General features: G+C 35.6%; 4 protein-coding genes across 6 annotated transcripts in view; 2 read left to right on the forward strand and 2 right to left on the reverse strand.

The window, feature by feature from the left end:
* Window positions 1-2,056, reverse strand: part of lobo (coiled-coil domain-containing protein lost boys) — a 183,804-nt gene extending 181,748 nt beyond the window's left edge. Inside the window, exons 1-2 of the mRNA XM_028175557.2 lie at window positions 1,631-2,056; window positions 762-887 (exon numbers count right to left, since the gene is read on the reverse strand). Of these exons, the coding sequence (XP_028031358.2) occupies window positions 762-887; window positions 1,631-2,056 (552 nt within the window). The remainder of the gene's footprint in view (window positions 1-761; window positions 888-1,630) is intronic.
* Window positions 2,057-2,800: 744 nt separating this feature from the next.
* On the forward strand, window positions 2,801-6,571 carry elm (calcineurin like EF-hand protein 1 elm). Its single transcript, XM_028175606.2, has 4 exons — window positions 2,801-3,173; window positions 3,349-3,612; window positions 3,966-4,059; window positions 4,800-6,571. The coding sequence occupies exons 1-4, from the start codon at window positions 3,107-3,109 to the stop codon at window positions 4,942-4,944; spliced, it is 570 nt and encodes a 189-aa protein (XP_028031407.1). The 5' UTR covers window positions 2,801-3,106; the 3' UTR covers window positions 4,945-6,571.
* Window positions 6,572-7,822: 1,251 nt separating this feature from the next.
* Sec23 (transport protein Sec23) lies at window positions 7,823-26,078 on the reverse strand. Of its 3 annotated transcripts, XM_028175526.2 has the most exons (14): window positions 25,912-26,078; window positions 25,537-25,824; window positions 25,188-25,443; window positions 23,849-24,422; window positions 23,139-23,281; window positions 22,179-22,318; window positions 21,210-21,325; window positions 19,608-19,761; window positions 17,940-18,091; window positions 17,319-17,493; window positions 15,937-16,092; window positions 10,282-10,347; window positions 10,014-10,034; window positions 7,823-9,045 (listed from the first exon to the last, which is right to left on the reverse strand). In XM_028175526.2, exons 2-14 carry the CDS (start codon window positions 25,813-25,815, stop codon window positions 8,956-8,958), a joined length of 2,322 nt encoding a protein of 773 aa, XP_028031327.2. In that variant the 5' UTR covers window positions 25,816-25,824; window positions 25,912-26,078; the 3' UTR covers window positions 7,823-8,955. The 3 variants fall into 3 exon arrangements, with proteins under 3 accessions (XP_028031327.2, XP_089594707.1, XP_089594706.1); XM_089738581.1 differs by lacking the exon at window positions 10,014-10,034; XM_089738580.1 differs by lacking the exons at window positions 7,823-9,045; window positions 10,014-10,034 and having other exon boundaries at window positions 10,108-10,347.
* LOC149499824 (uncharacterized) lies at window positions 11,450-14,661 on the forward strand. Its single transcript, XM_089738541.1, has 4 exons — window positions 11,450-11,609; window positions 11,691-11,840; window positions 12,872-13,333; window positions 13,599-14,661. The coding sequence occupies exons 1-4, from the start codon at window positions 11,461-11,463 to the stop codon at window positions 14,554-14,556; spliced, it is 1,719 nt and encodes a 572-aa protein (XP_089594667.1). The 5' UTR covers window positions 11,450-11,460; the 3' UTR covers window positions 14,557-14,661.
* Window positions 26,079-26,362: the final 284 nt, after the last annotated feature.

A 26,362-nucleotide genomic window follows, 5' to 3' on the forward strand; every position in this document is an offset into this window, starting at 1 on the left:
CATAGCGAATCAGAGTCTACACAGGGTCCCTACTAACAGAATTGCACTATGCAATTCTAGGACCAGAGCCTACAATGTTTGTTTGTACTGTATACATTTCTTTTTTTTTCAGTTGACGTTTTAAATAGTTATTCCAATATATTTTTTCAATGAATAATCGTGGTATACATATAAATAAACTCGTTTCCCAATTTTCACGGTAGCTACCCCAAAGTGCACTTGAGGTAAATGCAGCCCTGGATACCACCCTTTCTGTATCTCCCGCCAAGCATTTATAGTCATAAGAGTATGATTAAAGATTCATCCAGCATAACAATATTGTTAAGACTTCACACCCGTGTGTTAAGGTTTGTGACGTCATTAACTCAGTACTATCTACTAGGCTCGATGACCCCTCAGTACTACGTTCTATTCCATTCTATTATTACCACATAAAATTCTGATGTCAAATGTCTTTGATCACTTACCTGCGATTTTTCATCGTTCATCCAAATTCCTTTTACCCATCCTTAGCCGTTATTTTCTTAGTGTGGGCCAAATTCAAGAATAAAATATTATCGCCTGTTTGTCTTGTGATTACAACCCTGACTGTACCATTGGATCCAACATAGACCCGTACGCAGTCGATAAATAAAGTTTAAAGTCGCGCGAGGTTACAGATTTAAAGATAACAAGATTTTTTATTAAATTACATTTTTCCTTCTGCATATCTTCTTGCTATCCATTGTATATAACAATTAATGGAAAATTAAATAACTTACGTGCAACATCGGCTTGCTAAGTGCTTCGTAATCGAAGTAATCTGCGACTAAAGAAGCCAGCCCCTGCCAGGTAGACGTGTCAGAATAGCAGAGCTTCGTTGGACGTATGGAGGTGCACACCATTTTCTTTGGATAAAAAAGTAACGGACATTTATGAAATTCGCAACCTTTAAGAAACTATATTTTAGGATCCTTATTGCATCCTACAACCTACTTACTGGTTGATTGATGCATTGACACACATCTAACTCTATTATTTCAGAGAAACAAGCATTAATCTATTTAAAACTACTTTTACTAATTAATCTTGAGTTCAATATTTCCGATTTGTCGAATACTTCACAGACTTCGTGGTCCCGATCCACTAACGGTGCTTTTAGGTACCCCAAGCACCGGTCATTGTTCTCGTCGAACCCGTCGCTTGTGACGAAGGGCTCGACGAGTAAATGAACCCACAGACACAGCCCACTGAGTTTCACGCCGGATCTTCTCAGTGGGTCGCGTTTCCGATCCGGTGGTAGATTCTGCGAAGCACCGCTCTTGCTAGAGTTCCTGTTAGCAACAACATCAGGTTTGAGCCCCGTGAGCTCACATCCCGATGACGCTGATATGGTCTCTCAAGACCATCAGCTTAGGTAGGAAAAACAATTTAAAAAAAAGCTTTCTCGGTCACGCTGAAGCTTCCGATAATAATAAACGCGATATTAAATCGTAAGGTTAATATGTCTACGCGTAAACCGAAGCAAATCGAAGTATGTGTGTTTAAAAAATTACTAGTATGTAATAGTATTTTAAGCTCGTTATCCAATGTTCGTAAGTGCATTTGGTCAAAGTTACATCTAGCGACATCTATTGTTGACAAAGATTACCTGCAATCCACATTCGTTTGGCGCTTGTAGCAACAAAGGTTTCCGAGGTTTGTAATGAAATAAGAACTGTCGCCTAAAACATTCCGCATGAGCAAGTAGTAAGCGTTCTTTTGGACTGTTCGTGTAGTAGCTTTCTGGAAATTTAGTTCTCGTCTCGAACACTGGTTCGACGATATCCGGCCAGCATAAGTTTATCACACCGAGCTCATAGATGGTGTTGTTCAACGTTTCTAATGTTAAAGGTTCATTCACATCTTTCAAACTAAACACTTTAGGAGATATTTCATCGAATTCTTCTTCTTTATCTGGTTCATCTAATATCTCACTCGCTACATTTTCATTTACCTCCAATAATGGGTCCAGAGGCTCCAATTCCGATTTCCTTTCTGTCCCAAACGTTTCTGATTGTAGTTTTGGAACACTCATTGTAGATGATTAAGCTACAACTTCTATTAATTGGATTCATTTAACATAAACATAACTAGACTACTCAAATTTCAGTTACCTACGCAACCACGTAACTTTCCTGAATACAGCCGTTTTCAGTGTAACATTCTGTCTGTTTCCATTAGTAATTTCAAAATTTCATAGCAATATCAAAACGTTAGGGTATGTTTGTGTTGCAAACTAAGAACTATTGCCATCAATTAGGATGGCTTGGAACTTCTGAGGATAAAACGACCGCAAAAGCTACAACTATGTTAAAAGTTAAAATTATAATACGATACATAGGTTGGGGAAATAAAAATTCTAACTAAAAAGACCATGACAACCGATCGTGCAATGCGGAAGGTTATGTGAATTTAGTAAATTGACAAGTTTACGTGTAAAATAATATCATATTTAAATCCAATTCTAGCAAAAACATAGCAAAAAACACCACCTTTCATTTTTTTTTATTCAGATCTTTAGCTGCCTTATCGCTTTAAGCCGGAATTATTTAGTGCTTATACCCGTGCGGTCCTCCGAAACCCTTTCCACAACGACCATTTTAGTATGTGTAAATTTTCGTACACACCTAAATCTTATCCTATCCGGTGTAAGTAAAGCATTGTCTGCAAAATTGATAATTTAACATACAGGTTTGAGGTCAGGTTTTTTTCAGAGGCCAGAATTCGAAAAAATCATTAGCAACACTATTCATGTCTGCATACCGTACATGTCACAATTACTGTCACTCTCAAATGTCAAAAAGTGAAATGTCAGTCAGTCTGATCGTGAACATTTCATAGTTTGCTCATTAATTGATTGGCAAAATACTTCAAATCAATTTAGGAAATTTAATTTTTTCACTGTGATTTCAAATGGAATAGTTATATACACTTCATGTTATAAAAATTTTGAAAAACATAACTATCACACATAACCAATGTAAATTATTAAATTTTAGTTCTGCGGTTAATTAATAATTAAGTGCTATCAGGGCTCCCTTATCAAAGGTCTTGGCACAAAGGTTAGTAGTGATTTCACAGAAAGATGGGAAATAAGTCGTCTTTGTTGTTGAGAGAGGAGGAAATTGCACAAATACAAGAAGAAACCGGGTGTAAGTTATTTCCTTATTAAATCAATTGTTTGTTATTGTAATTATTTATGATGTAGTCAGCAAGTGATATGTCCATGCATACTTTAATAAAATGAATAAACATTAGTAACATTTATAATACACTGAAACTGATTGAAACACCATTCTGTACCTAATCAATGTTTAAAATTTTCAGTCACACCTAATCAAATAGAACGCCTTTATTCCCGTTTCACATCACTAGACAAAAATGACTGCGGAACATTATCTCGTGAGGACTTCCTGAGAATTCCAGAGTTAGCAATCAATCCACTAAGCGAGAGAATTGTGCAATCATTCTTTGCCGAAAGCCACGATGACAGAGTTAACTTCCTGCAGTTCATGAGGGTTCTTGCACACTTTAGGCCCATCAAGAAGAATAGGGAAAATAAACTCAATTGCAGAGAAGAAAAATTGAGGTGTAAGTAAAAAATTGTCTGCAAACTTCAGTAACTACTTTACATTAATGGCCATTGTAACTCATCGCAAAACATTCACATTAGTCTAAGGTTTATGCCATTTACATTGTCTAGTGTCTGAAATCTAGATGTAATCCTATATAAAAGGAAGAAGGGGAATTTGAGAAATCTTGTGTCCTTAAATGGGGGTTAGGGGGAGTTAAAAAGCCACCATCTCGCACCACCTTCGACGATGATGTATCTTTTTTATATACGAAATCAGCCCCAAGCTATTTCTGTCCACTCCTAACAGGCTACTGCAGGAAATATTTTAGATCATCATTAAGCTATAAATGAAAATGAGTTTTACTTTCAGTTGCATTTTCTATGTATGATCTGGATAGTGATGGTAAAATATCCAGAGATGAACTCCTCGCTATACTGCACATGATGGTTGGAGCCAATATTAGGTAAGATAAATTGTCTGTTCAGTTAATTTTTATGAAAAATAAAATCAAATTCAAATATAAGTAGCTTTTCCAATGATCTATATAACTGTTGATGGTTGGACAAATGATTGGCCTGCCTGATTTTAGGTGATTGTTGCCACCTTTTTTCTGACAGGTCGAAATCTCAATTATATTGTGTCACAAAATTTTATTGTTTTTCTTGAAATATTTATCTAAAAGTTTTAATACTTTAATTGCATAATATTTGTTTATGGAACTGGTTTTGCATCATACATGTTACTTGCAATCTCTTATCAGTCAATTTAATTTATCAAACATACTTCAACAATACAAACTTATTGATTTGTTATATAAACAATAATTATGCAGTATAAAATGACTGATTCAAACTTGAAATATTTTGTAAAGAATTCTTGCTGTGATACAATATTATTAAAATTCATTTATCAACCGAGACCAAAATACATATAAAAACCAAAACCAAAGTGAACTAAAAATGACAAAATAGTTTTTCTATCATGACAATCCCAGTCGAGGTATTTGGCCAAAGGAATAAAATTATTGCATTGTCATTGAGCATTGAGCAATTATTCAAGTTAATTGGACGACTTAAAGCTGGTTAAAAGAAAATAACTCCATTCCATTTCACAAATAGATACCGTCAATGAAAATGTGTGTAAAAACAATTTTCCTTTGAATTACTAAGAGATAGTGAAATCATTTTTCTTTTGGAATTCCAGTGAGGAACAGCTGACGAGTATTGCTGAACGAACAATCATTGAAGCGGACACTAACAATGACCAAATGATATCCTTCGAGGAGTTCTGCCGGGCTCTCGAGAGGACCGATGTGGAACAAAAGATGTCCATTCGATTCCTCAATTGACCTCCAAACTCTTGAACCGCGTACATCAAGTACATTCTGACAATTGTACTAATAGTCATTGTCTATGGGCTCTACAAGAAAAATGAACAATTTATGCGAAACTTGTACATATTTAATGAACTTATCGTGAAGGGTTAACTAGTTAGATACTTATCATGGGGGCAGCGTATTTATTTTCTTTTTTTTTATTAAGTTAAGATTCATAGCATGGTTGTTTTTTTCTATTAAATTGATTAAAAGATAAACTGCACGATAAAAGGAATTAATAGATATCCAATTTTAAAAACTTTCATACTTGAAGAGTTGACATGTTCCGTGCCAAACAATTTATTTACACGTAAAATTGTTATTCAGGCAGTTTCATATATTAACTAAATATTGTTATATTACACCATAAAATTATTAATTATTTTTTATTTAACAGTTGAACAAATAAGTTTTTTGCGTTGCATTGTGAATATTATTTGTTGTAATATATTTGTTAATATATTGCTTCTTGTACCAATAGCAGTATGTACACGCGACACGGAACGTGTTAAATGAAAAACAGTTGTGCTGAAATGTCATATTTTAAAAGTATCGCATTACCTTTCGATTATAAGCAAAGGCGGTTTAGGTTTTACAGTTAAGCTCCTGTGTACACCACGTTTTTTAAACGCGCTTTTATCCTACAGAGCGGTTTGTTGTCGTCTGTATCGATACAAACGCGTATTTGGATTTATACAGGTGTGCAAAGGTCTACAGGCTGCGTGACTTGCGTGCGTATCGCGTCTGTATCGCTACAAACGCGTGTTTAAAAAATGTGTACACTGACCCTAACTTAAAATTTGATTCACCATAGCAAATGTAGACGTTACATTATATTGTTTAAGCACGCAGAAATATGTCTGACTGGTATAATGTAATATTTTATTTGTATATCACGGTTTTAATTTGTAGAATATAATTTATTTGAACATTGCAAACGGTCAATGCTATCTTGTGATACTTGTTAACGTTTAGTGTAGGGAAATTTTGAAATTAGGTATTATAGATAGGATGAAACAAAGCATCACTCGTTTCCAAGTGAAGGAGCTCTTAGGCCATCTGTTTGTACTGACATGTCATAATTGAAATGTGTCTATAGATAAAATCAATGTAGTAGGTCTTTGTAGTCTAGTGTGCAGTATTAGAAAAATGTAGTTATTCAACAATTGGTATTTGATACCTTTATAACAAAATACATAGTAAGAATTTTTAGTAACCAGGAAATGTATTTTAAATATAATAAAAAAGGCTATAAATAGTTAATTTATACAAACTTTAGTTTCAATCAGTGTCATACATAGCCCGACGTTTATAACTTTTAAAACTAGTAAATTGAAGCACGCTATCTAGGGAATATAGATAAATGATTAGTCAATGATCACAATGTCGTTCAAATAGGGTTTCTCTTTAAGGGAAAAATATAGAAGCAACTATAAAGATGTATGACTGATTGAATAACGCAATCATGATTTGATTGTGGTACCAGAGTGGACCAGAGGAATCGCGTTACCAAATACTAATCGGATATGGGCTGTCTAATTTATTTATATAATAATCATTGTATGGTGTTACAAATGGAAATAAATGTTTCACCAAACTATCGCTTTGTTTTTTACTCTGCGCGTTCGGTACGTACCAAATTCTAAGCTTAGTGTCTCACACTTTTTTTGTGATGTAAAAAAAGTTTTAATGACATTTATTGTCTGTGAAACCGGACGTGCTGGTGCACTGAATATGCTTCGCCTGTACTAGATACACATCCTAACCAAGTTTGAAGTAAATGTTTCTAAAGGATGTTAGAAATATTTATCGTAGTGCACAAGAATACATTGGCGGACCAAAATGTCTAAGGCATTCCCTACCAGTGAACAAAGCGTGGAGTAGTGTTGAGCTAGCTGCATTGGTTTATTCAAAATCTATTATATAAATACATATACAGAACACATGCAGTATAAATTTAGAGATTTAACATACATCGCCGTAAATATTATAATATAAAATAATATACAATTTACACATCCATATACATATTCTCATACATATATTATTTCGATTGAATATCCATTTTGAACAAAGTTGATTATTTACTGCATTTACTGTTGGCAGGACGTCTTGTGAGTCCGCACGGGTAGGTACCACCACCCTATCTATTTCTGCTGTGAAGCAGCAAAGCGTTCCGTTATGAAGGGTGGGGTAGCCATTGTGTCTTAAACGGTTTAGAATACATTTTAGTCTTGCATTCAAATTGTAGGACACTGATGATCAGTTATCAAGCGGGCTTCCCAGAGACTGTTGATACATATAGTGTTATATAGTTTTGAGAAGTCGTCGTGGCCTAAAGGATAAGACGTCCGGTGCATTCGTATTGTAGCGATGCACCCGTGTTCGAATCCCGCAGGTGGGTACCAATTTTTCCAATGAAATACGTACTCAACAAATGTTCACGATTGACTTCCACGATGAAGGAATAACATCGTGTAATAAAAATCAAACCCGCAAAATTATAATTTGCGTACTAACTGGTGGTAGGGCCTCTTGGAGTCCGCACGGATAGGTACCACCACCCCGCCTATTTCCGCCATGAAGCAGTAATGTGTTTCGGTTCGAAGGGTGGGGTAGCCGTTGTAACTATACTGAGACCTTAGAACTTATATCTCAAGGTGGGTGGCGCATTTATATTGTAGATGTCTATGGGCTCCAGTAACCATTTAACACCAGGTGGGCTGTGAGCTCGTCCATACAACTAAGCAATAAAAAAAAAATGAAAAAAGTTTTTTCACATTAAAACACGTCTTTTGTCAAAGAAGTTGCAAGCGCGATAGAGGCCACGCTATTGAAAAAAAAACACAAATTTCATAAACATTTTATTCCATATTATAATTTACAATAATTTGTAGAAAATATAACTTAAAAGTATTATTAATTAATGAAATTTAATTTATCCATACACACAAAATCTCCATAACAGCACTCCCTATGTGTTGAAATTAGAACTCTTACATACAAACGTCTTCTAGCTATTATTAGTTTTACATATTGAATACAATCAGGAATAAACATTACGAAGCTATGGGAAATCGTTTTTTATATCTACATATATTCTGATGGACTCCAATTTTATTATATGTTTCAAGCTCAGCTCAAAAAAATATTTTCTGAGTCTCCTCAAGCTGATTATCATCCAATACTAGGAATCCCATTAACAGCATCTCAAGTGGCCAGAGGCCAAACATTCTTCAGCATACCAGTACCAACATCCAGGTGTTCTAAGTCACAGGAGGTTCAATTGTGACCTCAAAAACATTCGTTAAACAGTAGAGCTCTTTATCTAAAGTATACATAAGAATACTTCAGGAGCTAATGGTTAATGAAAGTGATCCCTATACCCTCAAAACCGACAAAAGCAAAACTTTAACAGGTAAGCAACGAATTCCTCTCAGACATCTGTGTAAAAACTATTTCATTATATGAGTGAATTACAACTAAGATCTATACGTAAACAAATTTAATTGGATTTAAGTAACACTCGAACTTTCTTATGTCCCGCGATCACATCTGTGCACGAAGCATTCAATCTGATATACTATCGAACGAAATAATAAAGGTCCGTTTGAAAAGCCATTTCGTTAAATCTACAGTGTTTGTCACGAATCACAATTGACTACGGGAACGTTTGACTTAGACGAAGGCAGTCTCTTGAATACGAACTCCGAGAATGTCGGAACACTATTGCCTAGTTTAAGCACTCGAAAGTCCAAGTCTTCTTCAAGGTTGAAATATTAAGCTTCTATATAAACAGTCGAAGATCTTAGAAGTGTTCCGGCACGCCAAAATCTCGTGCGATGACCTCGCAGCTCGTATTCGAGAAATTACTTGTCAACTGTCATCTTTGTCGTCTGTCACTTGTCATCAGCCTAAGTTCGGTGTTGTCAACTTTGTAACGTTTGATCAATATAGGGAAAAGTTTTAGTTTCATAGGAAAAATTAAGCAGTCGAAGAGACGGCCAACTTTTTCAGATGTTCCATGAAAACTTGCAGTGAGACGTCATCGGTCAGCACGGGAGCGCCACCGTCCTGTTTATGGGAAAATACGCTTCAATTCTCTTGAAATGTTAAGTAAAATTTACCAACACCAGTTATAATATGCACCCTCAATGCAATAATTTGAAGAATCTATACACTGTAATAGTTTGTCACAGCATCACAAACTTTAACGTAAATTTGTAATGTTCTTCAACCAAAAAGAAAGCATTTGCCCGTTTGAATTAACAAAAAAATAATTTATTTATTTACTCACATACAAACGTAACAATGTCCAGTACGTATCTAATTAATTTTATATTATTACGATAAATGTGAGGTCAACCAAATTTAACAGTTTACCATTGAAGTTTATCAAAAGCTTTTTAAATGAAAAGATATTTAAAAATGATTCATCGTGTTTCATGCAGGAAACAAAAAAAAAACATGCATTGTGTTACACAAATTAGTTACAAAAGAAAGAAAAAAAGCAATCAAAAGACCGTAGCAAGCTGGCATTCTTTTGAAAAACAATCTCATACTCATATTTCTTTAATTAAATAACAGTCCTTATTGTATTTAATTCGTTTTGTCCGTGTGTCATAACGATTTTATTTAGAGACTCGGACACGTTTCAACTTCATTCAGTAAAGAGGACAGATCAATAAGCGGTTTAAAATGCTGATATCTCATTACGACGTAAGCCCACTGAGTTTTTCGCCAGATCAGATCTTCTCAGTGGGTCGCGTTTCCGATCCGGTGGTAGATTCTGTGAAGCACGGCTCTTGCTAAGGCCAGTGTTAGCAACGCCTCCGGTTTGAGCCCCGAGAGCTCACCTACACGCTAGGGTAACGCTCTCAAGGCTATCAGGATAGGGATGACTATCACAGCATAGGTAGGAAAAAAAAATTACGTCGTATTTCAACAAAAGAATGTCAGCCCTTATTTTTTTTTAAATAATAATAAATTAGTAAAAATTAAGGACACCCAACACCCAGATTGTAAATATAAAAGGTATATACCGCAGATGGTATCGGCATCGCCTGGATATCGCCAAACAAAGATGAAACAAAAAAAAAACAATAATTTTCACACCGTGCTTGCTCTACACGACAACTCTATACATGCTCGGTTAAGTAGTTAAACTTTTTTTTTTGTTTTCGGAAGGCACACACTTCATGCTTCTTCCGTAACAATATTTAAAAAATCATAAATTAAAAGTTTAATTAATATAAAAAATAATGAACATTTTAATAAGGTACAAGTATCAGGATATTTTGTTTTACTCACCCCGCCGTATGCGTACATGTTGTTATGGGTCTGCGATGGATTCACCTTGGACAGGAGGAAACGAGCCTGAGAAAAAAGAAAATATATTTCACACGCGGCACAAGTGAAGCCTTCCGAAATCTTCTATCCCTTTCTCTCGCAGCCTAAATCCTGTGGATGTTTATAGTTTGTCGCTTATTGGCTCCGTTTCGTCTAGTTCCATCATCAGAAGTGTTATAGAAGTTTTCACTTCAAAAAGTATATTTTATAGTAGATATTATCTAACCTATTTCTACTGTAAAGCATTTTTGCGATCCAGTTTGCAGGTTAAAGCAGTGTTTATTACATTGCAATTAAGATTTCGATCACACCTATCGAACTGACTACGGCATTGACACACCCGGTCATTGTTTTCGTCCAACCCGTCGCTTGCGACGAAGGACGAGTAAATTAACCCACAGACACAGCCCACTGAGTTTCTCGCTGGACCTTCTCAGTGGGTCGCGTTTCCGATCCGATGGTAGATTCTGCGAAGCACTGCTCTTGCTAGAGTTAGTCAGGTTTGAGCCTAGTAAGCTCTGCTCCTAGTTCGATGAATCTAGAATAACCCCTCGAGTTTACAAGATTAGGTAGGAGAAAAAAAATAACACACGTGGAAGATCCGGCGAGAAACTCAGTGGGCTAGCGCTAAAATTACGTAAGTGCTGCCACACTCACAACTCTAATTGAAAAATACGATCCACTGTGTTCGTCTTGAATTGTGATCGAAACAATGAAACAACGAGTCGACGGCGATAAGCCTGTACAATGCTGTGCCGCGCGTTGCTGACTATTGTGGTTGCAACATGTACGTTAAACAAAACGAGCGGTCAGGGAAACACGCGTTTGTTACAAATAAAGGGTATAATAAATATGTAATAAAAAAAAACAAAAAACACTAGTCGTAACGTGTAACGTGCGAACGTCAAATAGCGCGATATTGATCGAAAAACGTTTCTAAGATTTAATCTCGTATTATTTTTATTAGAAAATTACATTGAACACGAGATTAAACGGATTTTGAGCATATCAAAAAAACGCTCGGGATACTAATTTAAAAATGTCAATAAATTTTCGAAATATCAATTTAAATGTCTCATTATTGAGTTACATAATTGCGCGACATAAAAAAAGTTAATTCATAATGAATATTCATTAAATATGTCAGTGATTTTTTTACGACAGGACAATGAAATTTCAGATCTTCTATGTCTGTTATTATTGAGCGGTTTACAAAAGGGGGATTTGAGCGAGAATGTTGTGAAAAAACTTCAAAAGTACAACATAAACATTGACGATGTGGCGAATTTGTGAGTTTTATTGTATTTTTTTGTTTTTCCAATACAAAATGTACATTTATTCCAGCATTCGTTACATCTTTTATATTGCAGAAATATAGCAAGTGCATGTAAAAATCTTTCGATTATAAACAATCCTGTTGAAACCTACGAAGCGAGGAATGATGAAAAAAAATTCACTTACAATAACACAAAAGCATTAGGTAATGTAATTTTAGTTGATTTTCTAAATGACAATAACTAGTAAAATTTCTTTATAATGTTACATATTCTCGTTTGCGATATAATAAGTAATAGATAAAAAGCTCTATGCGTTTTTTAGAGATAAAACCTGATTGACAACTGAAACATAACGTGAAAATGTTCAAGCATCTGTTTACATATTATTATGATATTTATAATAGTACGCCAAACCACTGTAGATAACGCTTAACTGTGTGGCAACATAGAATTATTAAAGTTAATCAAAAAAAGTTGTTAACGGCGAAATCGTTTTTTTTTTATTGCTTAGATGGATGGACGACCTCACAGCCCACCTGATGTTAAGTGGTTACTGGAGCCCATAGACATCTACAACGTAAATGCGCCACCCACCTTGTAAAACCGTCTCTAGATATTAGTACATATGTATTTAAACAATATTTTGAAAATAAACTTTTCAGAAACAAATAACGATGAAAGAGAAGAGTTAATTAAACTTGAAAACAAAACATTAATGATTACATCTCTGAAATGCTAAAATTCATACCAAACTCTAAAAATGAAACTATCGAAGATTCTCGATTTATATATAAAGACAAAACGACAATAACGCCAGCTATTGTTCACATGTCGACAGATTATATAGATATAATAAAAGATAAGTTAGATGACACACGTAAAAACAATCAAATTCCTAATTTGGAAAGTTTAATAAAATTATGGAAAACTTACGCTTCAGATAACGCTAATATTTTAGAGAAACAAAGAAACTTAATTTCCCATGTACTGACAACATCAAAACCTAAACAAAAAGAGAATTACTTTAAAACCGATTTAGAGGGAAATGATGTTGGTATTAACAAGATAATTGATAGTTTTTTAAAAACAAAAAACATTCAAATTTTGAATGACTCAGAAAAACTAGGTATGGGTGATATAGCCAAGCAAATTAGTGCGATTATTGCTAACGATCCCAGATCTCGAAGCGTTAATTTGAATGAATTTAAAAGGGACAGTACTAAACAAAATGCGAAAACGGATAAAGCTATATATAACAATAACGCGCAATACAGTGGACAACCTACACGAGATATGAACGATATGAGCGTATCAAACAGAGATGTCGAACTAAACGCTTTAGAACAAAAAAGAACTGAACTAAAGAATAATGCACTCAATTATATAAACAATATGTTTCGTTCGGATGAAACTACAAAAGTCGATACGGTAACGAAAACCAATGATAATCTTCACGACACAAAAGAGAGTAAAATAGAAAGCATTTCACAACCAACAATATTCCAAGCTCCCATTAATAACTTAAACATACAAGCAGTTAATGACATGTATTCGAAATTAGGGCACATTTACAATTTAGATCACACGACTTCTGCTCCTGAAGACGCATTGAAAGTTATAGCGGATAAAATAAGAAAATTAATATTGGATGATTTGAAAAAGGACATTGTAACTATGACTCCAATAATGTCTACAACAATAACAACGACGGTAACAACAGGTAAAGAGCCAATAGAGTATTGAAATAATGTTGTGTAGCGTAAATTAACCACGACCAAAATCGGTACCTCAGTATTTTGTAAAGGGCTTAGGGGATAATATTAGATATTTTGTTGCATGTACTCAATACTTTGATCTCATACCTCAGTGATTATATCTTAATTGATTCAAACCTTTGGAATTAATTATTCAAATCGTCGTTTTAATGTTCCTCTGTCAGGTTTGATCGAAAACAACTATAGATTAGAGCACAATACACTAAAGCTATATCTATAATTTCAGAAAAAGTACAACAGCAATCGAAAAACAATCCGAAACTCTAATCGACGTTACCGACGTACTGAAAAAGTTCATGAAACTATTCCAACAGCTACAAAATAAAGAAGAAAAAATCATAACAGAACTGGAAACTAAGCAACGTAACGAAAACAAATATTCAGTTAAAACAGATTTGGTTCGAACACCTCCGACGCCATACAAACCCCACCCAGTATTAAGATATCCACCATTATCCAATAACATCCACCAATACCAAGATATTCCTTACGAAAACTACCACATTAACAAACATACAAACAATAATATTTTCATGACAAAAACCAGATCAGTTCCTATTACTATTCAAACAAACTCGAACGAAATAAAACCTTTAGGTGTACATTTACCGAAAACAAATTCACTGATTCACCAGAATATAATTGTCACAACGAGAAATCCATTTTTCTCGCTCAAAGTTTACAGAGATGACTATTCAAATAACGGCCCGGATAGAACGCATAGAGCATCAAAGGAAGCGACCAAGATTGATATTGATACGGATTTTGAAAGATATCGGACTAAGAACAGATTTTACGAGGATAAAAGGGGGTACGTGAAATACGAACCGAACGAAAGAGATTTTAATGCAAAATACGAAGAGAAATATCGTAGTAGACTAAGAGACTATCGAACGCAAAACACTGATTATGAGAGACTCGGAAATAACAACGTTAGGGGTTACCATGAAAAATTGGAGAGAACAGATAACATAGGCAGAGAGTCTTCAGACTATGACAACGGTTGTTGCAAAGCGAAAATTTCTTCAAGACAACAAGTACCGTTGAGTGACGCAAAGAAACATCAAGATGATGCACGTTTTAGAAATTTTCTTAGAACGCAGCAAAAGGTTAACGATATGCTGGAAAAGATTTTGGCGAGCAGAACCAAAGATGAAAAACCGAAAAGCATCGAAACTACGTGACACTACCAGCAGTTTCTTATTATATTGTAGCTTTTTTTATTAAACTTTAGTTAGGTTCCATTTTAAACGACAATTATAAGCATTAAAAAATAAATAAAAGTTACATGCAAGTTTTTTTATTTTTTTTATTTACTAAAATTATTTCAAAGGCGACTTTGCGCCTTTATTTTTTGAATAGTTACGTCGTATGCGACATTGATAATTTGAACAAACCCGCTCAAACCCGATCACATACAAATCAGATGGTCTATAGTTATATGTAACAAACAAATAATAAATATTTGATATATGAGTTTTAAAAAGGGATGAAATTCTGAAACGATTTGATTGTGCTTTGATATTTCGAGATAAGATATATCGGGTTATAACCCGTATTATGTGTAATGTATTATATTACAAAACAAGATACAAAAATAACATATAATAAAACGAAGAGTCAAACTACTATTTCAAATTTATAAGCAAATTTCAGAGAATGTGTAAATTAATGGGCACGTATTTGTGTTACATTTAAGAAAATCTAGTTTTAATTCAATTCGTCGACGTATTCAAAAACTACGTACAAAATCTTACATCAAATTGTGTTGCAAAAATAAAAATGTCTGTAATTCCGTCCCTAATTTTGGTGTGCTCTCATTTCGTATTTTTACGATATTTATTGCGTAGACGAGTGAATAAGCTCATCTGATGTAACGCTATTACTAATAAAGTCCACAGACATCACAACGGAATGTCACCACCCACCCCGAGCCACGAGGCTGCTTCACCCTTAAAACCGGAATGTGAAAATTATATAAAAAATTATATTATAAAGTGAAATTAAATGAAGTTAATTAATATTAAACATGGCATGGCACGAAATGAGATGATATGGAATGAAATATAATCTCACTTAAATAGTGGTCATTTACTGAAACTTTTTTAGTGGACTTTGTTTTATTTTCCCACATTTGTGCACTTTCACATACACTAAGCAGTTAATAAACCACCGTTATTACACATTTAAACCTGTAGTAACACTAAATAGACAAAATAAAACAAATCAAACAACTTGACTCCTCGCGTTCCCGCTAAAAAGTACGCCCCGGGATCGTTTTTTTATTTATTTTTTATTGCATATATGGGTAAACGAGCTCACCGCCCACCTGGTGTTAAGTGGTTACTGGAGCCCATAGACATCCACAACATAAATGCGCCACCCACCTTGAGATATAAGTTCTAAGGTCTCAAGTATAGTTACAGCAGCTGCCCCGCCCTTCAAACCGAAACGCACTTCTGCTTCATGGCAGAAATAGGCAGGGTGGTGGTACCTACCCGTACAGACTCACAAGAGGTCCTACCACCAGTAAATTTTGATTATACAACTCGGCGTGTACTAACCTGCGAGCCGCCGTGCTCCGTGTCGATGTACCGGGGCACCGGGAACCTGCTCTGCAGGATCTCCTGCGCGTCGTCCACGGGCGCCCGCAGCAGCTGCGCGAAGCTCTCGTACTCCGGCATGTCTTGGTAACGCAGCGCCCGCCATTGTGCTATCGTCTATTGTAACACATCTGTGTTTAGGTAACACTTACACCGGCGTCACACGTTGGCCCCAACATAGACCCAACGCCACTCGCCCAACGTGTGGACCCAGAAAATAGTATTGGCCCCAACGTTGGAGCGAACGCTGGTCGGCCGTCGAGTGTCGGTTTTATCATCATTATCAATTCGTTGTCTTCCAAAACTGTATATTTTATTTTATATTCACCCACAGCAAGACGACTGTTAAAGCTAATAATTTCTGATAATACAGTATAAAAAATTAAAGATGAGTTGACCGTATGTTTATGGGATAGCGAGGTTTCATCTGCCTTTGCTTTACATTGCGTGTTAACAATACATATATTTATGGTACATTAGTCGCGAATCGCATCTAGTATATCTAGATAGGTCTCGGCAATTCATTATTTAGTTGTAATAATTGTGGGAGGCTTAAACGACGATTTGAAAGATCTTCCACCGAGCGCGTGATATTGCTCGGTGGACCGACGGTCCGATTGTTGTGGTTGGGAACTTGTATATATGCAAGCTTATCTTGAAAATGTCGTGAGCGAGATTCAGGCATCTGTCAAATATATTTTTTTTTTTAAGAGATTTTATGACCTGGTAACTAAGACCTTTAAGTCATGTCTTATTTTACTTTATATTCTTAATTTTATGAAAAATGATAATATGGAGTGAAATGAAATGAAGATTGATTTGAGACATTAATCAACTGGGATGAAATTTAATGAAATGAGATGATATGGGATGAAATATAATCGCAGTAAAATGGTGGTCATTTACTGAGATTTTTTCAGTGGACTTTTTGGAGGAACCCGAGAAGTTACGTCCAGCAGCTTTGTTTCATTTTTCCACATTTGTGCACTTTCACAGATATTAAACAGTTAATAAACCACCATTATTACACATTTAAACCCGAAGAAACACTAAATAGACAAAATAAAACAAATCACACAACTGCACTCCTCGCGTTCCCGCCAAAAAGTCTGTCAAATATCTTGTATTGTACGATGGCTACCCGCCACATAATCTAAGAGACCAAAATTTTATCTAATCTAAGACACCTAAAAGACTAAAACATACATTAACAAACAAAAGAAGGCAAAATTAAGCAATCCAGGGGCTTAGTAACAGAAATGGACATATTTATTTCAGTGCGCCGCGTAGGGCACCGGTGACCTACGCGGCTGTTAACGTGTTAAGGCTGTATAGAAAATTACCTCGCCGTGATATATCAATATTTGGAAGAAGGTGTCCATCAGGAGTATGCGGTCCGCTTGTATGGAGGACGTGTCCAGGAGGACCGGCTCCGGGGGACCTCCGAAGCTGTACGAGTACAAGATCGGCTGGATCATGATCAGAGACTGGGTCAGATCTTCACGCATCAACATGTGCCTGAAATCAAATGATGCAACTAAAAACAAAATGTACTTACTGTATGTCGTATAGTGATGTAAAAGTTGATATGCTATAGCTTTTGTAGTTCGACTTCTGTTGATCGCGAAAATAGAACGCAGTATATTCTTTTATAGCTCGATGAAGTTGCGCGAGCCAACGTTACATAATATAATAATTGATTTCATTGTAATTATTTTACATATAGATTTGCGTCTATTTAAGCATTTATTTGTATGTAATAAACAACGAAAAGTTAGTAATACAATTACACCGGAGAAGTTCAACTTCTTACATTTGTACGCTAGTTAAAATACCATATAGGCGCACAGAATGTAGTATCGAAAGAATACGGCGATTTATTCGATTTTAATTTCGTATTCAAGAAATACGTAACGACAAATACGCTTCCCTTAATAGATAATAGCTATAATATAAAAATGAACCTATAGAATGTGGTCTCGTCCGGTGAGTTGTTGAAGACCTGAAGGAATTGCGAGCGTCGCAGATGGTACATGAACTGCGGGTACAGACTGAAGTTCTCCGACAGACGGAAGCTGTTCGGATCGTCTTTGCCGTATTCACCGAACTTCTGGCACTGTTGAAATGACATAAAATTGTTGACAACAAAAAATTTACACTACATCAATGACGATCAAGGATTATATTTCTTACTGGTGTTAGGACCTCTTGTGAGTCCGTACGGGTAGGTACCACCACCCTGCCAATTTCTGCGGTGAAGCAGTAATGCGTTTCGGTTTGAAGGGTGGGGCAGCCGTTGTAACTATACTTGAGACCTTAGAACTGATATCTCAAGGTGGGTGGCGCATTTACGTCGTAAATGTCTATGGGCTCCGATAACCACTTAACACCAGGTGGGCTCTGAGCTCGTCCACCCATCTAAGCAATAAAATTTTTTTTAGGAAATGTTATAGTGCTTCGCCTCATTAGTCCAACAAGTTTGGGACCTAGATCGTATCTAATTATATTTGCGACTGGAGTCGATGTGTTAATAGCATATAAATATCTTGGGCAATTTTATAAAGTAATTTATAATATGAATTATTATTATAGATTATATTATTTTATAAATAATTTTTTATAAATAAATCTATATTTAATAAAAAATTATGCAATATAAAATTAAGAATTTTAGTTTTACTATCATAGTTATAAGTATTACTCTACTAACAACATATGAACTTATATACTTAATGATCTGATTTAAATTATTTTTATTTATATTTATTTATAAACATTTTGTAAACAACTTTATTCCTCTATCACAGGGATGAGACGTCAGCTTAGTGCCAGATTTTTCCTCAGTGTTGAGGGTCATGTGTGTGTGATGTGCAGCACAATTGATTTTTATTGATTTCTAACATTTATTTAGAAGTGTACATTTAAATTAGTTTGGTGTATTCCTTCCTTTGCTTATGTTGTTTCTTGCTTGCTGATTGTTTTTATTTTTATTTTCTTGGTTCTCTAGTGTTTTAACTTGTTTATATTGGTGAGGACCTTTAATTAGCTTTTGTTTCTATTGTTTGTTATATTATTATATTATGTTGAGTTGGTTGTTGGTTCTTCTTGTAATAAATAAATAAATTTTGTAATTTATATAAATACAAGCAGTATCATACAGTGAAAAATCGATTTTGTAGATACCATCCATTCGGGTCCAATTAGACCATCTGTCTGGATTCCAAATGTATCGTCCCGACAATCTTTTCATTTGCACATTTTAAAAATTCGCGCCAGATGCAGACGACCTCAAGTCTGTCAAGTGGCACACTCGAATCCAATCGGACCTCTTACAAAAAAAATTAAAATCTTCGGTAACGTTGCCATGGTGACGAATTCGTTAATAAAAAGGAACGATCAATTTTTGAGAACAAGAAAATATTTTCCTTCTATTTTAAGCAAGAAAGGTGCTAAACTAACATATCCTACGGAGTATCTAAATTACACCAAGCCGTGAGAGTAGATCGTGATGAGTGCCATTTGTGCTTACCTAACGTGTTTTGAATGCGCTATATTGTAAAAAACAAAAATAGTTTTTTTTTCCTTATGTGCTGATCGTACACCAAAATATTAGTAAAGTTGACAAGGCATACCAATCGTATGAGCATCCGGTCGAGCCAGCGCAGCACGTCAGGTCCGTCCTCGATCTCGGCGCGGTAGACCACGAGCCGCGACATCACCACGGCGGCCGCCTCCTGGTCGAAGCCGGCCGCTATGTGATGGAGACTCACCGCTGCGTCGCCCCAGCTGTATTTTACAAAAAATATATTTAATTTATGTCTTTCATTTGATAATAACGATACGACTAAAAACGAAAGCTTTTGACCTTTTTATTTCCCTACCTATGCTGATAGCCTTGAGAGGCTATTTCAGATTCGCCTTGACGTGTAGGTGAACTCACGGGGCTCAAACCGGGAGTGTTGCTAACACTGACATTAGCAAGAGCAGTGCTTCGCAGAATCTACCACCGGATCGGAAACGCGATCCACTGAGAAGATCCGGCGAGAAAGTCAGTGGGCTGTGTCTATGGGTTAATTCACTCGTCGAGCCCTTCGTCGCAAGCGACGGGTTGGACGAGGACGGTGACCGGCTTTTGACCCAGTAAACAGATTCCACTATTGTTATTCGGAACTTATCTATATTTCGGAGACGGTTATTAGTTTGGTAGCAAAACGAAACGCGGTATGATTCCCGAGAGGTGACAGACACGACCGCGATGTCGTTGCAACTCGGCTAACTTTGTGCTACGACAGAGCCTAGCCGATGGAGGCGCGTAGACGCCATTACACACTTACCAACCAGCCTTCTTCAAGAGCGGTGCCTCTGTCCTAAGAACTGTCATTCGTTTTCGTTCGCTAACCTCAAGGGAAGCTTTCTAAATTGTTCTAAGACAACAAGCGTGTTTGTTGTTCTCAATATTTCTCTTAACTCCATCACCCTACTCGCCCCTACGATGTCTGACGATGGTGTTAATAATGCGGTTCCTCCGACATATATTTATGTAAAACTAGCGACCCGTCCTCGCTTCGCTTCGGAAACATTAAATTTTATTATTGACTAGCTGACCCGGCAGACTTCGTAGTGCCTCAATCGATAAATAAAAGACCTAAACTTTTGTATAAAATAAACTTAAAACAAACAAAAGGAATCTGTCTAACGGGGGATTTTTTATTTATTTCCGAGCTTTTTCATATTTATCTACCTTTTAAACCTTCTCTGGACTCCCACAAATAATTCAAGACCAAAATTAGCCAAATCGGTCGTGCCGTTCTCGAGTTTTAGCGAGACTAACGAACAGCAATTAATTTTTATATATATAGATATCTTGAAATGTTTCACAACCACGATATCAACTGGATATCTACAGCTAAAATCTATCATAGTGATATTACTATCGAAGGAACTACTATTGACAAGAATTACTGGTGGTAGGACCACTTGTGAGTCCGCGCGGGTAGGTACCACCACCCTACCTATTTCTGCCGTAAAGCAGTAATGCGTTTCGGTTTGAAGGGTGGGGCAGCCGTTGTAACTATACTTGAGACCTTAGAACTTATATCTCAAGGTGGGTGGCGCATTTACGTTGTAGATGTCTATTGGCTCCAGTACCCACTGAACACCAGGTGGGCTATGAGCTCGTCCACCCTTCAAAGCAATAAAAAAAAGTATGTGTATTAATGTATGGCAATACTGACTTTCTAGCCACTGTTGTGACTCGGACGCGTCTCTGTCCGGTCGAGTGCTGGTACTGCGTGATGAACTGTACGCAGCCGCGACCACCCTGGGGTACCGTCGAAGCTTGGTTTGCAACCTATAATAAACAATCAATGTCTCTTTACATATCAATTTGAAGCCGTCGTGGCCTAAAAGATAAGACGTCCGCTGCATTTGTATCTAGCGATGCACCGGTGTTCGAATCCCGCTGGCAAGTACCAATTTTTTTAATGAAATACATACTTATCAAATGATCACGATTGACGTCCACAGTGAAGGAATAACATCGTGTAATGGAATAAATAAAAAATGTAGAGAGCCGGTGTGTTATGTTGTCATGCGATCTTATTTATGATAATAGCAAATACAAATTATTTCTAAGCAATTGTGTGTGTAAGAAAATCATAATATCTAATGATAATTTTAAAATATAAAGTATTAACTGATGGTGCAGCAAATTTTCCTTAATAGCATTATGTCAGCAATAATATTTACTCGAAATAACCGAGACTTATATATCATGTCATCAACTAAAGGTGCTAAAAACTATTTTGAAGAAGAGTCATACTTTATAATTGTTTCATTTAGAATATTAAAAATAACTAACATATAATAGATGTGATTAGTGATGGCAATCTTTATATATAAAAATGAATTCCTGTTCGTTAGTCTCGCTAAAACTCGAGAACGGCTGGACCAATTTGGCTAATTTTGGTCTTGAATTATTTCTGGAAGTCCAGAGAAGGTTTAAAAGGTAGATAAATGTGAAAATGCTCGGAATTAAATAAAAATAACAATTTTGTTTTCCCTTTGAAAACAAAATTCGTCCCCCGTCGGACGGATTCCTTTTGTTTGTTTTAAGTTTATTTTATACAAAAGTTTAGGTGTTTTATTTATCGATTGAGGCACTACGAAGTCTGCCGGGTCAGCTAGTCAATAATAAAGTTTACCTCAAAGAATATGGACATGGTAGTACTGGGAGTGAAAGTGCATAGCTTCCATTGACACGTGTTGCCCATTCCGACCTCCTGATCGGACACGCACGGTCCCTTCACATTTAGAGACACGCAGGAACCAATCGCACCAGATACTAGAAACAAAAATCTTATCTTGTTACTGACATTTTGGCGGGAACGCGAGGAGTGAAGTTGTGCGATTTGTTTTATTTTGTCTATTTAGTGTTTCTTCAGGTTTAAATGTGTAACGGCGGTTTATTAACTGTTTAATATCTGTGAAAGTGCACAATTGTGGGAAAATGAAACAAAGCCGCTGGACGTAACTTCCCGGGATCCTTCAAAAGGTCCACTGAAAAAATCTTAGTAAATGACCACAATTTCATCTCATCTTATTTCATATCAATCATATTCATTTCACTCCTTATTATCATTTTTTCATAAAAATAAGAACATAAATTAAAATGCGACATGACCAGTCTTAGTCTCATATAGGTCTTAGTTACCAGGTCATAAAATCCCTTAAAAAATATATCTTCTTACTGTAACAAACCACATTTATATATCGACGGGTGAAAGGTTATTTGGTTTAAGCGACATTTTTGCAATTTTACTGGAGAACAATTTAAATTTTTTAAAAAATATCATGATAAAAAATATTCTTCTTCTATTTAAATTTAAACATAATTGAAGTTCAATTAAAAACATCGAATTCTTAATACTGATACCAAATAAAACGGACCTTTTTATATTACAAAGAATGTGGCTTATTAACTGAAATGTTGCTTAAACCAAATAGTCTTTCCTTCTTTATATCCAAGCTTAAATAAGAGTTAAAGTCGGTCACATAAATATGGTAGCCCTTGTTTTAGTTTTTATATAACCTTTTATATTCGTACCTGTAAAATTTGGCACACAAAAAATTTCAAAAGGGGTAAAATTTGCTTTATTACTTACTTTTCAGTTCACGGCTACATTTGACTTCTAAAGTACCATTGAATGCCATCTTATAATCTCCTTTTGTGTCTTTAGCGAACACTCTTTGGAACGTCTGTTTGAACAGAGATGAATTGAACGAGTCTCCCATCACCATGTGACCTCTGAAAAGAAATTATTTGCATTATGAACTGTTTTAATTCACCACGACTATCTACATTAGGAACACTATTATTTGGTTCCTATCATGATTTTCACATTTCATAAGTTCTGTATATCTATAATTTACTACATTTGTTGATCATCTGCTGTTGAGCAATTACCAAAGTGAAAAAGATTTCGTAGAGCCAGTACTCCAGCCAAATAGTGCATTATAATCAGAAACAGGTAGGCACCACCACCTTGTCTATGGCTGGGTATGTGTACGGGCAGTCATGCATTTCAGATTGAATGATGGGACAGCAATTAAAGCAGCAATGCAATTGAGACTGACCCCATGACTCCATTTCCTCCAAAATATGTTAGATGGTGGCACCAAACTGTGTTAAATACTATGGATCAGTTAAAAGGTTGTAATAACAGTAGCTAGTGGTGGCTGAGTGTGCACTATCTGATAACCCAGAACTACTACTATAAATTTAAATTACAAAGCCTATGGCTATAATCTAAATAAACCATTGCTGATACAGGTTCAAAATTTAGTAGCTAAAAATAATCAATATATATTTTACCCAGTAGAATTACAGCACTGTTTCATTTCCATCAGGCCAGTCTGGTCCAAAGCACATGAATAAATATCTATAGAATGACCATTTGTTGCTGATCTTAGAGACAAAGCTTCATAATGTTTAATAGCCTTTTTCATATATTTAGCATTATCCTTATGAATGTCATGATGGGATCGGATGGGCTGTTTCAACTCATCATTCACAACCTGACCTGGTCCCTGAGAACATGGTCCACCTAGGAACATCATGATTCTTGCGCCGGTGTTGGGATATGTAACTTCCAGTAATCCAACAGCCAATGAAAGTGCTACTCCGCTACTACGTAAGGGTCTCTTTCCAACACCTAAGGGCCAAGGATCCCTCCCAAGTTCACCGAGCAGGTCAGTTAATGACATATCACATTGTTTGACTGGCTGCAAGAATCTGTGAGCTGGAGGCTGTGGAACAGGAGCACCAGGACGCTGCTGCTGAGGATTTGGTGCATTCACACGGCCAATAGCTAGTTGCTCTTGAATTTGCTTTGCTGACAAATCTTTTGTTCCTTTGAAAACATAGCATTTTGATATGCCTTCTGTACCTGAAAGGATAATGATTTTTTTGTCATTAATTAAATACATAAATGGCATTAAAAATATGTGACAAAATTTATTTTTAAAAATAATTAGCCTGTATACCAAAAAACTTCAAAATCAATTGTCATTATATTACATTAATATGATTATCTTTTAAATGCCTTGCTTAATTTTCAGTCACTATTACTCATGGACATTGGCAATAGTGCAGATGTCTACATTCACACCTTTTTTGACAAAGCTCATGTCATCATACTAAAATTTTAATCATCATATAAAACATAACATATTTAAAAAAATACTTGTGACACTAACTTGACTGAAGCATGACTTTAAACAAAATATTAAAATTTAAATCGATGCTTCCAAGGAACACTACTCTAACTCAAAATTTTGAAATTTTCATTTTTCACGCAAATCGCTTCACTATTTTAAAAGTATTGATGTTATTGATGGGGTTCTACGCAAGAGTAAATCAGCTAGTTACACAAGAAAAAACCATAAATATATCTGCAATCATAAAGATTTTATCAACTTTTTTCGTTTAAACACTCCTCCTGTAAAGCTACAAATTTGGAGTTAGCGTAGTGTTCATTGGAGGCATCGAAAGAAACTTTATTTAATAATATTTATTTAATGGTTAATCATGTTAATTTGATACTTCTCTCAGTCTGCAGGAAGCTTATGTTCTTATTTTTTCTGTGACTACATATTATATTTTAGATAAGAGATATAAACAAATAAAATAACATCTTAAGCATATTGCTTACCTAATTCATGAATCTGTACCATTTTACCAAATGTTATTAGTCCAACGAGTGCATTTTGAGGCATTAAACTAAGTGAAGTCTGCAAGGAATCTTTGAGAGCCCCAAGTTCTTCCTCATCTAAACAAGTATCAACAACAAGCAGGTAGATTGGGGGCATAGCCTGTGCCCGCGTTATTGTGTACTCTATGGTGGAAAAGTTAGGAATCAGTTCTGCAGGTTGATGCTGTTCTGATATAGCAGCATATTGAGGTGGAAACTGAAATTAAAATATGTTGATTACTCTATAAGTACTTTAAAAGAAAAAACAATGCACTAATTGAGTTAGTAGCGAATTTCTTCTATTACTCACTGGGTTTCGTTGGAAGCAAAAGTTGCAGACCCATAATTTAGCTCTGTAATCCACCTGGCACATTGGGTTCAATATAGCTCTGCATGTATTTCGTGTACAGAGTACAGGCTCGTACTGTATCGGTGGTAAATCGGGGCGCTCCTTAAGCGGTTGGTACAAGCAAGCCAAAGGCACAACAAGCCTCGTAGCCTCAATTCTACTTGATGGCCATACGTTCCAAGTGAACCGTATGCCATCGCGGTCTTCATTCTGCTGGATGAACTCCTCGTATGTGGCCATATCGCCGATCTATACGAAAAAGATACATTACAAAAACATCATAAATGCACACAGACTCTGGTAACTTTAGAAGCACTATTAACCAAATGTACGTACCAAAAAGTCATGCGGCGAATCAGTTATAAGCACATGAGCAAATTTCTTAAATCACAATATGTCTTCATTCAGAAATCCCATAAATTTCTCAATTTTTTAGAAACCAAGCAGACGGGAGAGGCTGGCTGATTTGGCAGTTGTCAACACCATAGACAAATCAGCTGTCATACTGGCCACGTCACATTTTTACACGCCATCCATCACAACATATAAAAATAATTTGAAATTTTACCATCAAACGAACCACAAAATAATAAATCTTAAAATATATAAATAACATTTTTAATTAAGAATACTTTTAAGCGAGAAAAAGATAAAAATTTTTGGTTTTGTTTATGGTTCTCTGACGTTCCTTTCCACATTCCAAATTCGAATTAAAATTAATTTTAGATATAAAACACAATTTATTATATTCAGTCTTCAATATACAAATAAATATTATGTTAAAAAT

The sequence above is a fragment of the Bombyx mandarina genome, chromosome 25 (assembly GCF_030267445.1).
Source record: "Bombyx mandarina strain Sakado chromosome 25, ASM3026744v2".
In the NCBI taxonomy this organism is placed as follows: domain Eukaryota; kingdom Metazoa; phylum Arthropoda; class Insecta; order Lepidoptera; family Bombycidae; genus Bombyx; species Bombyx mandarina.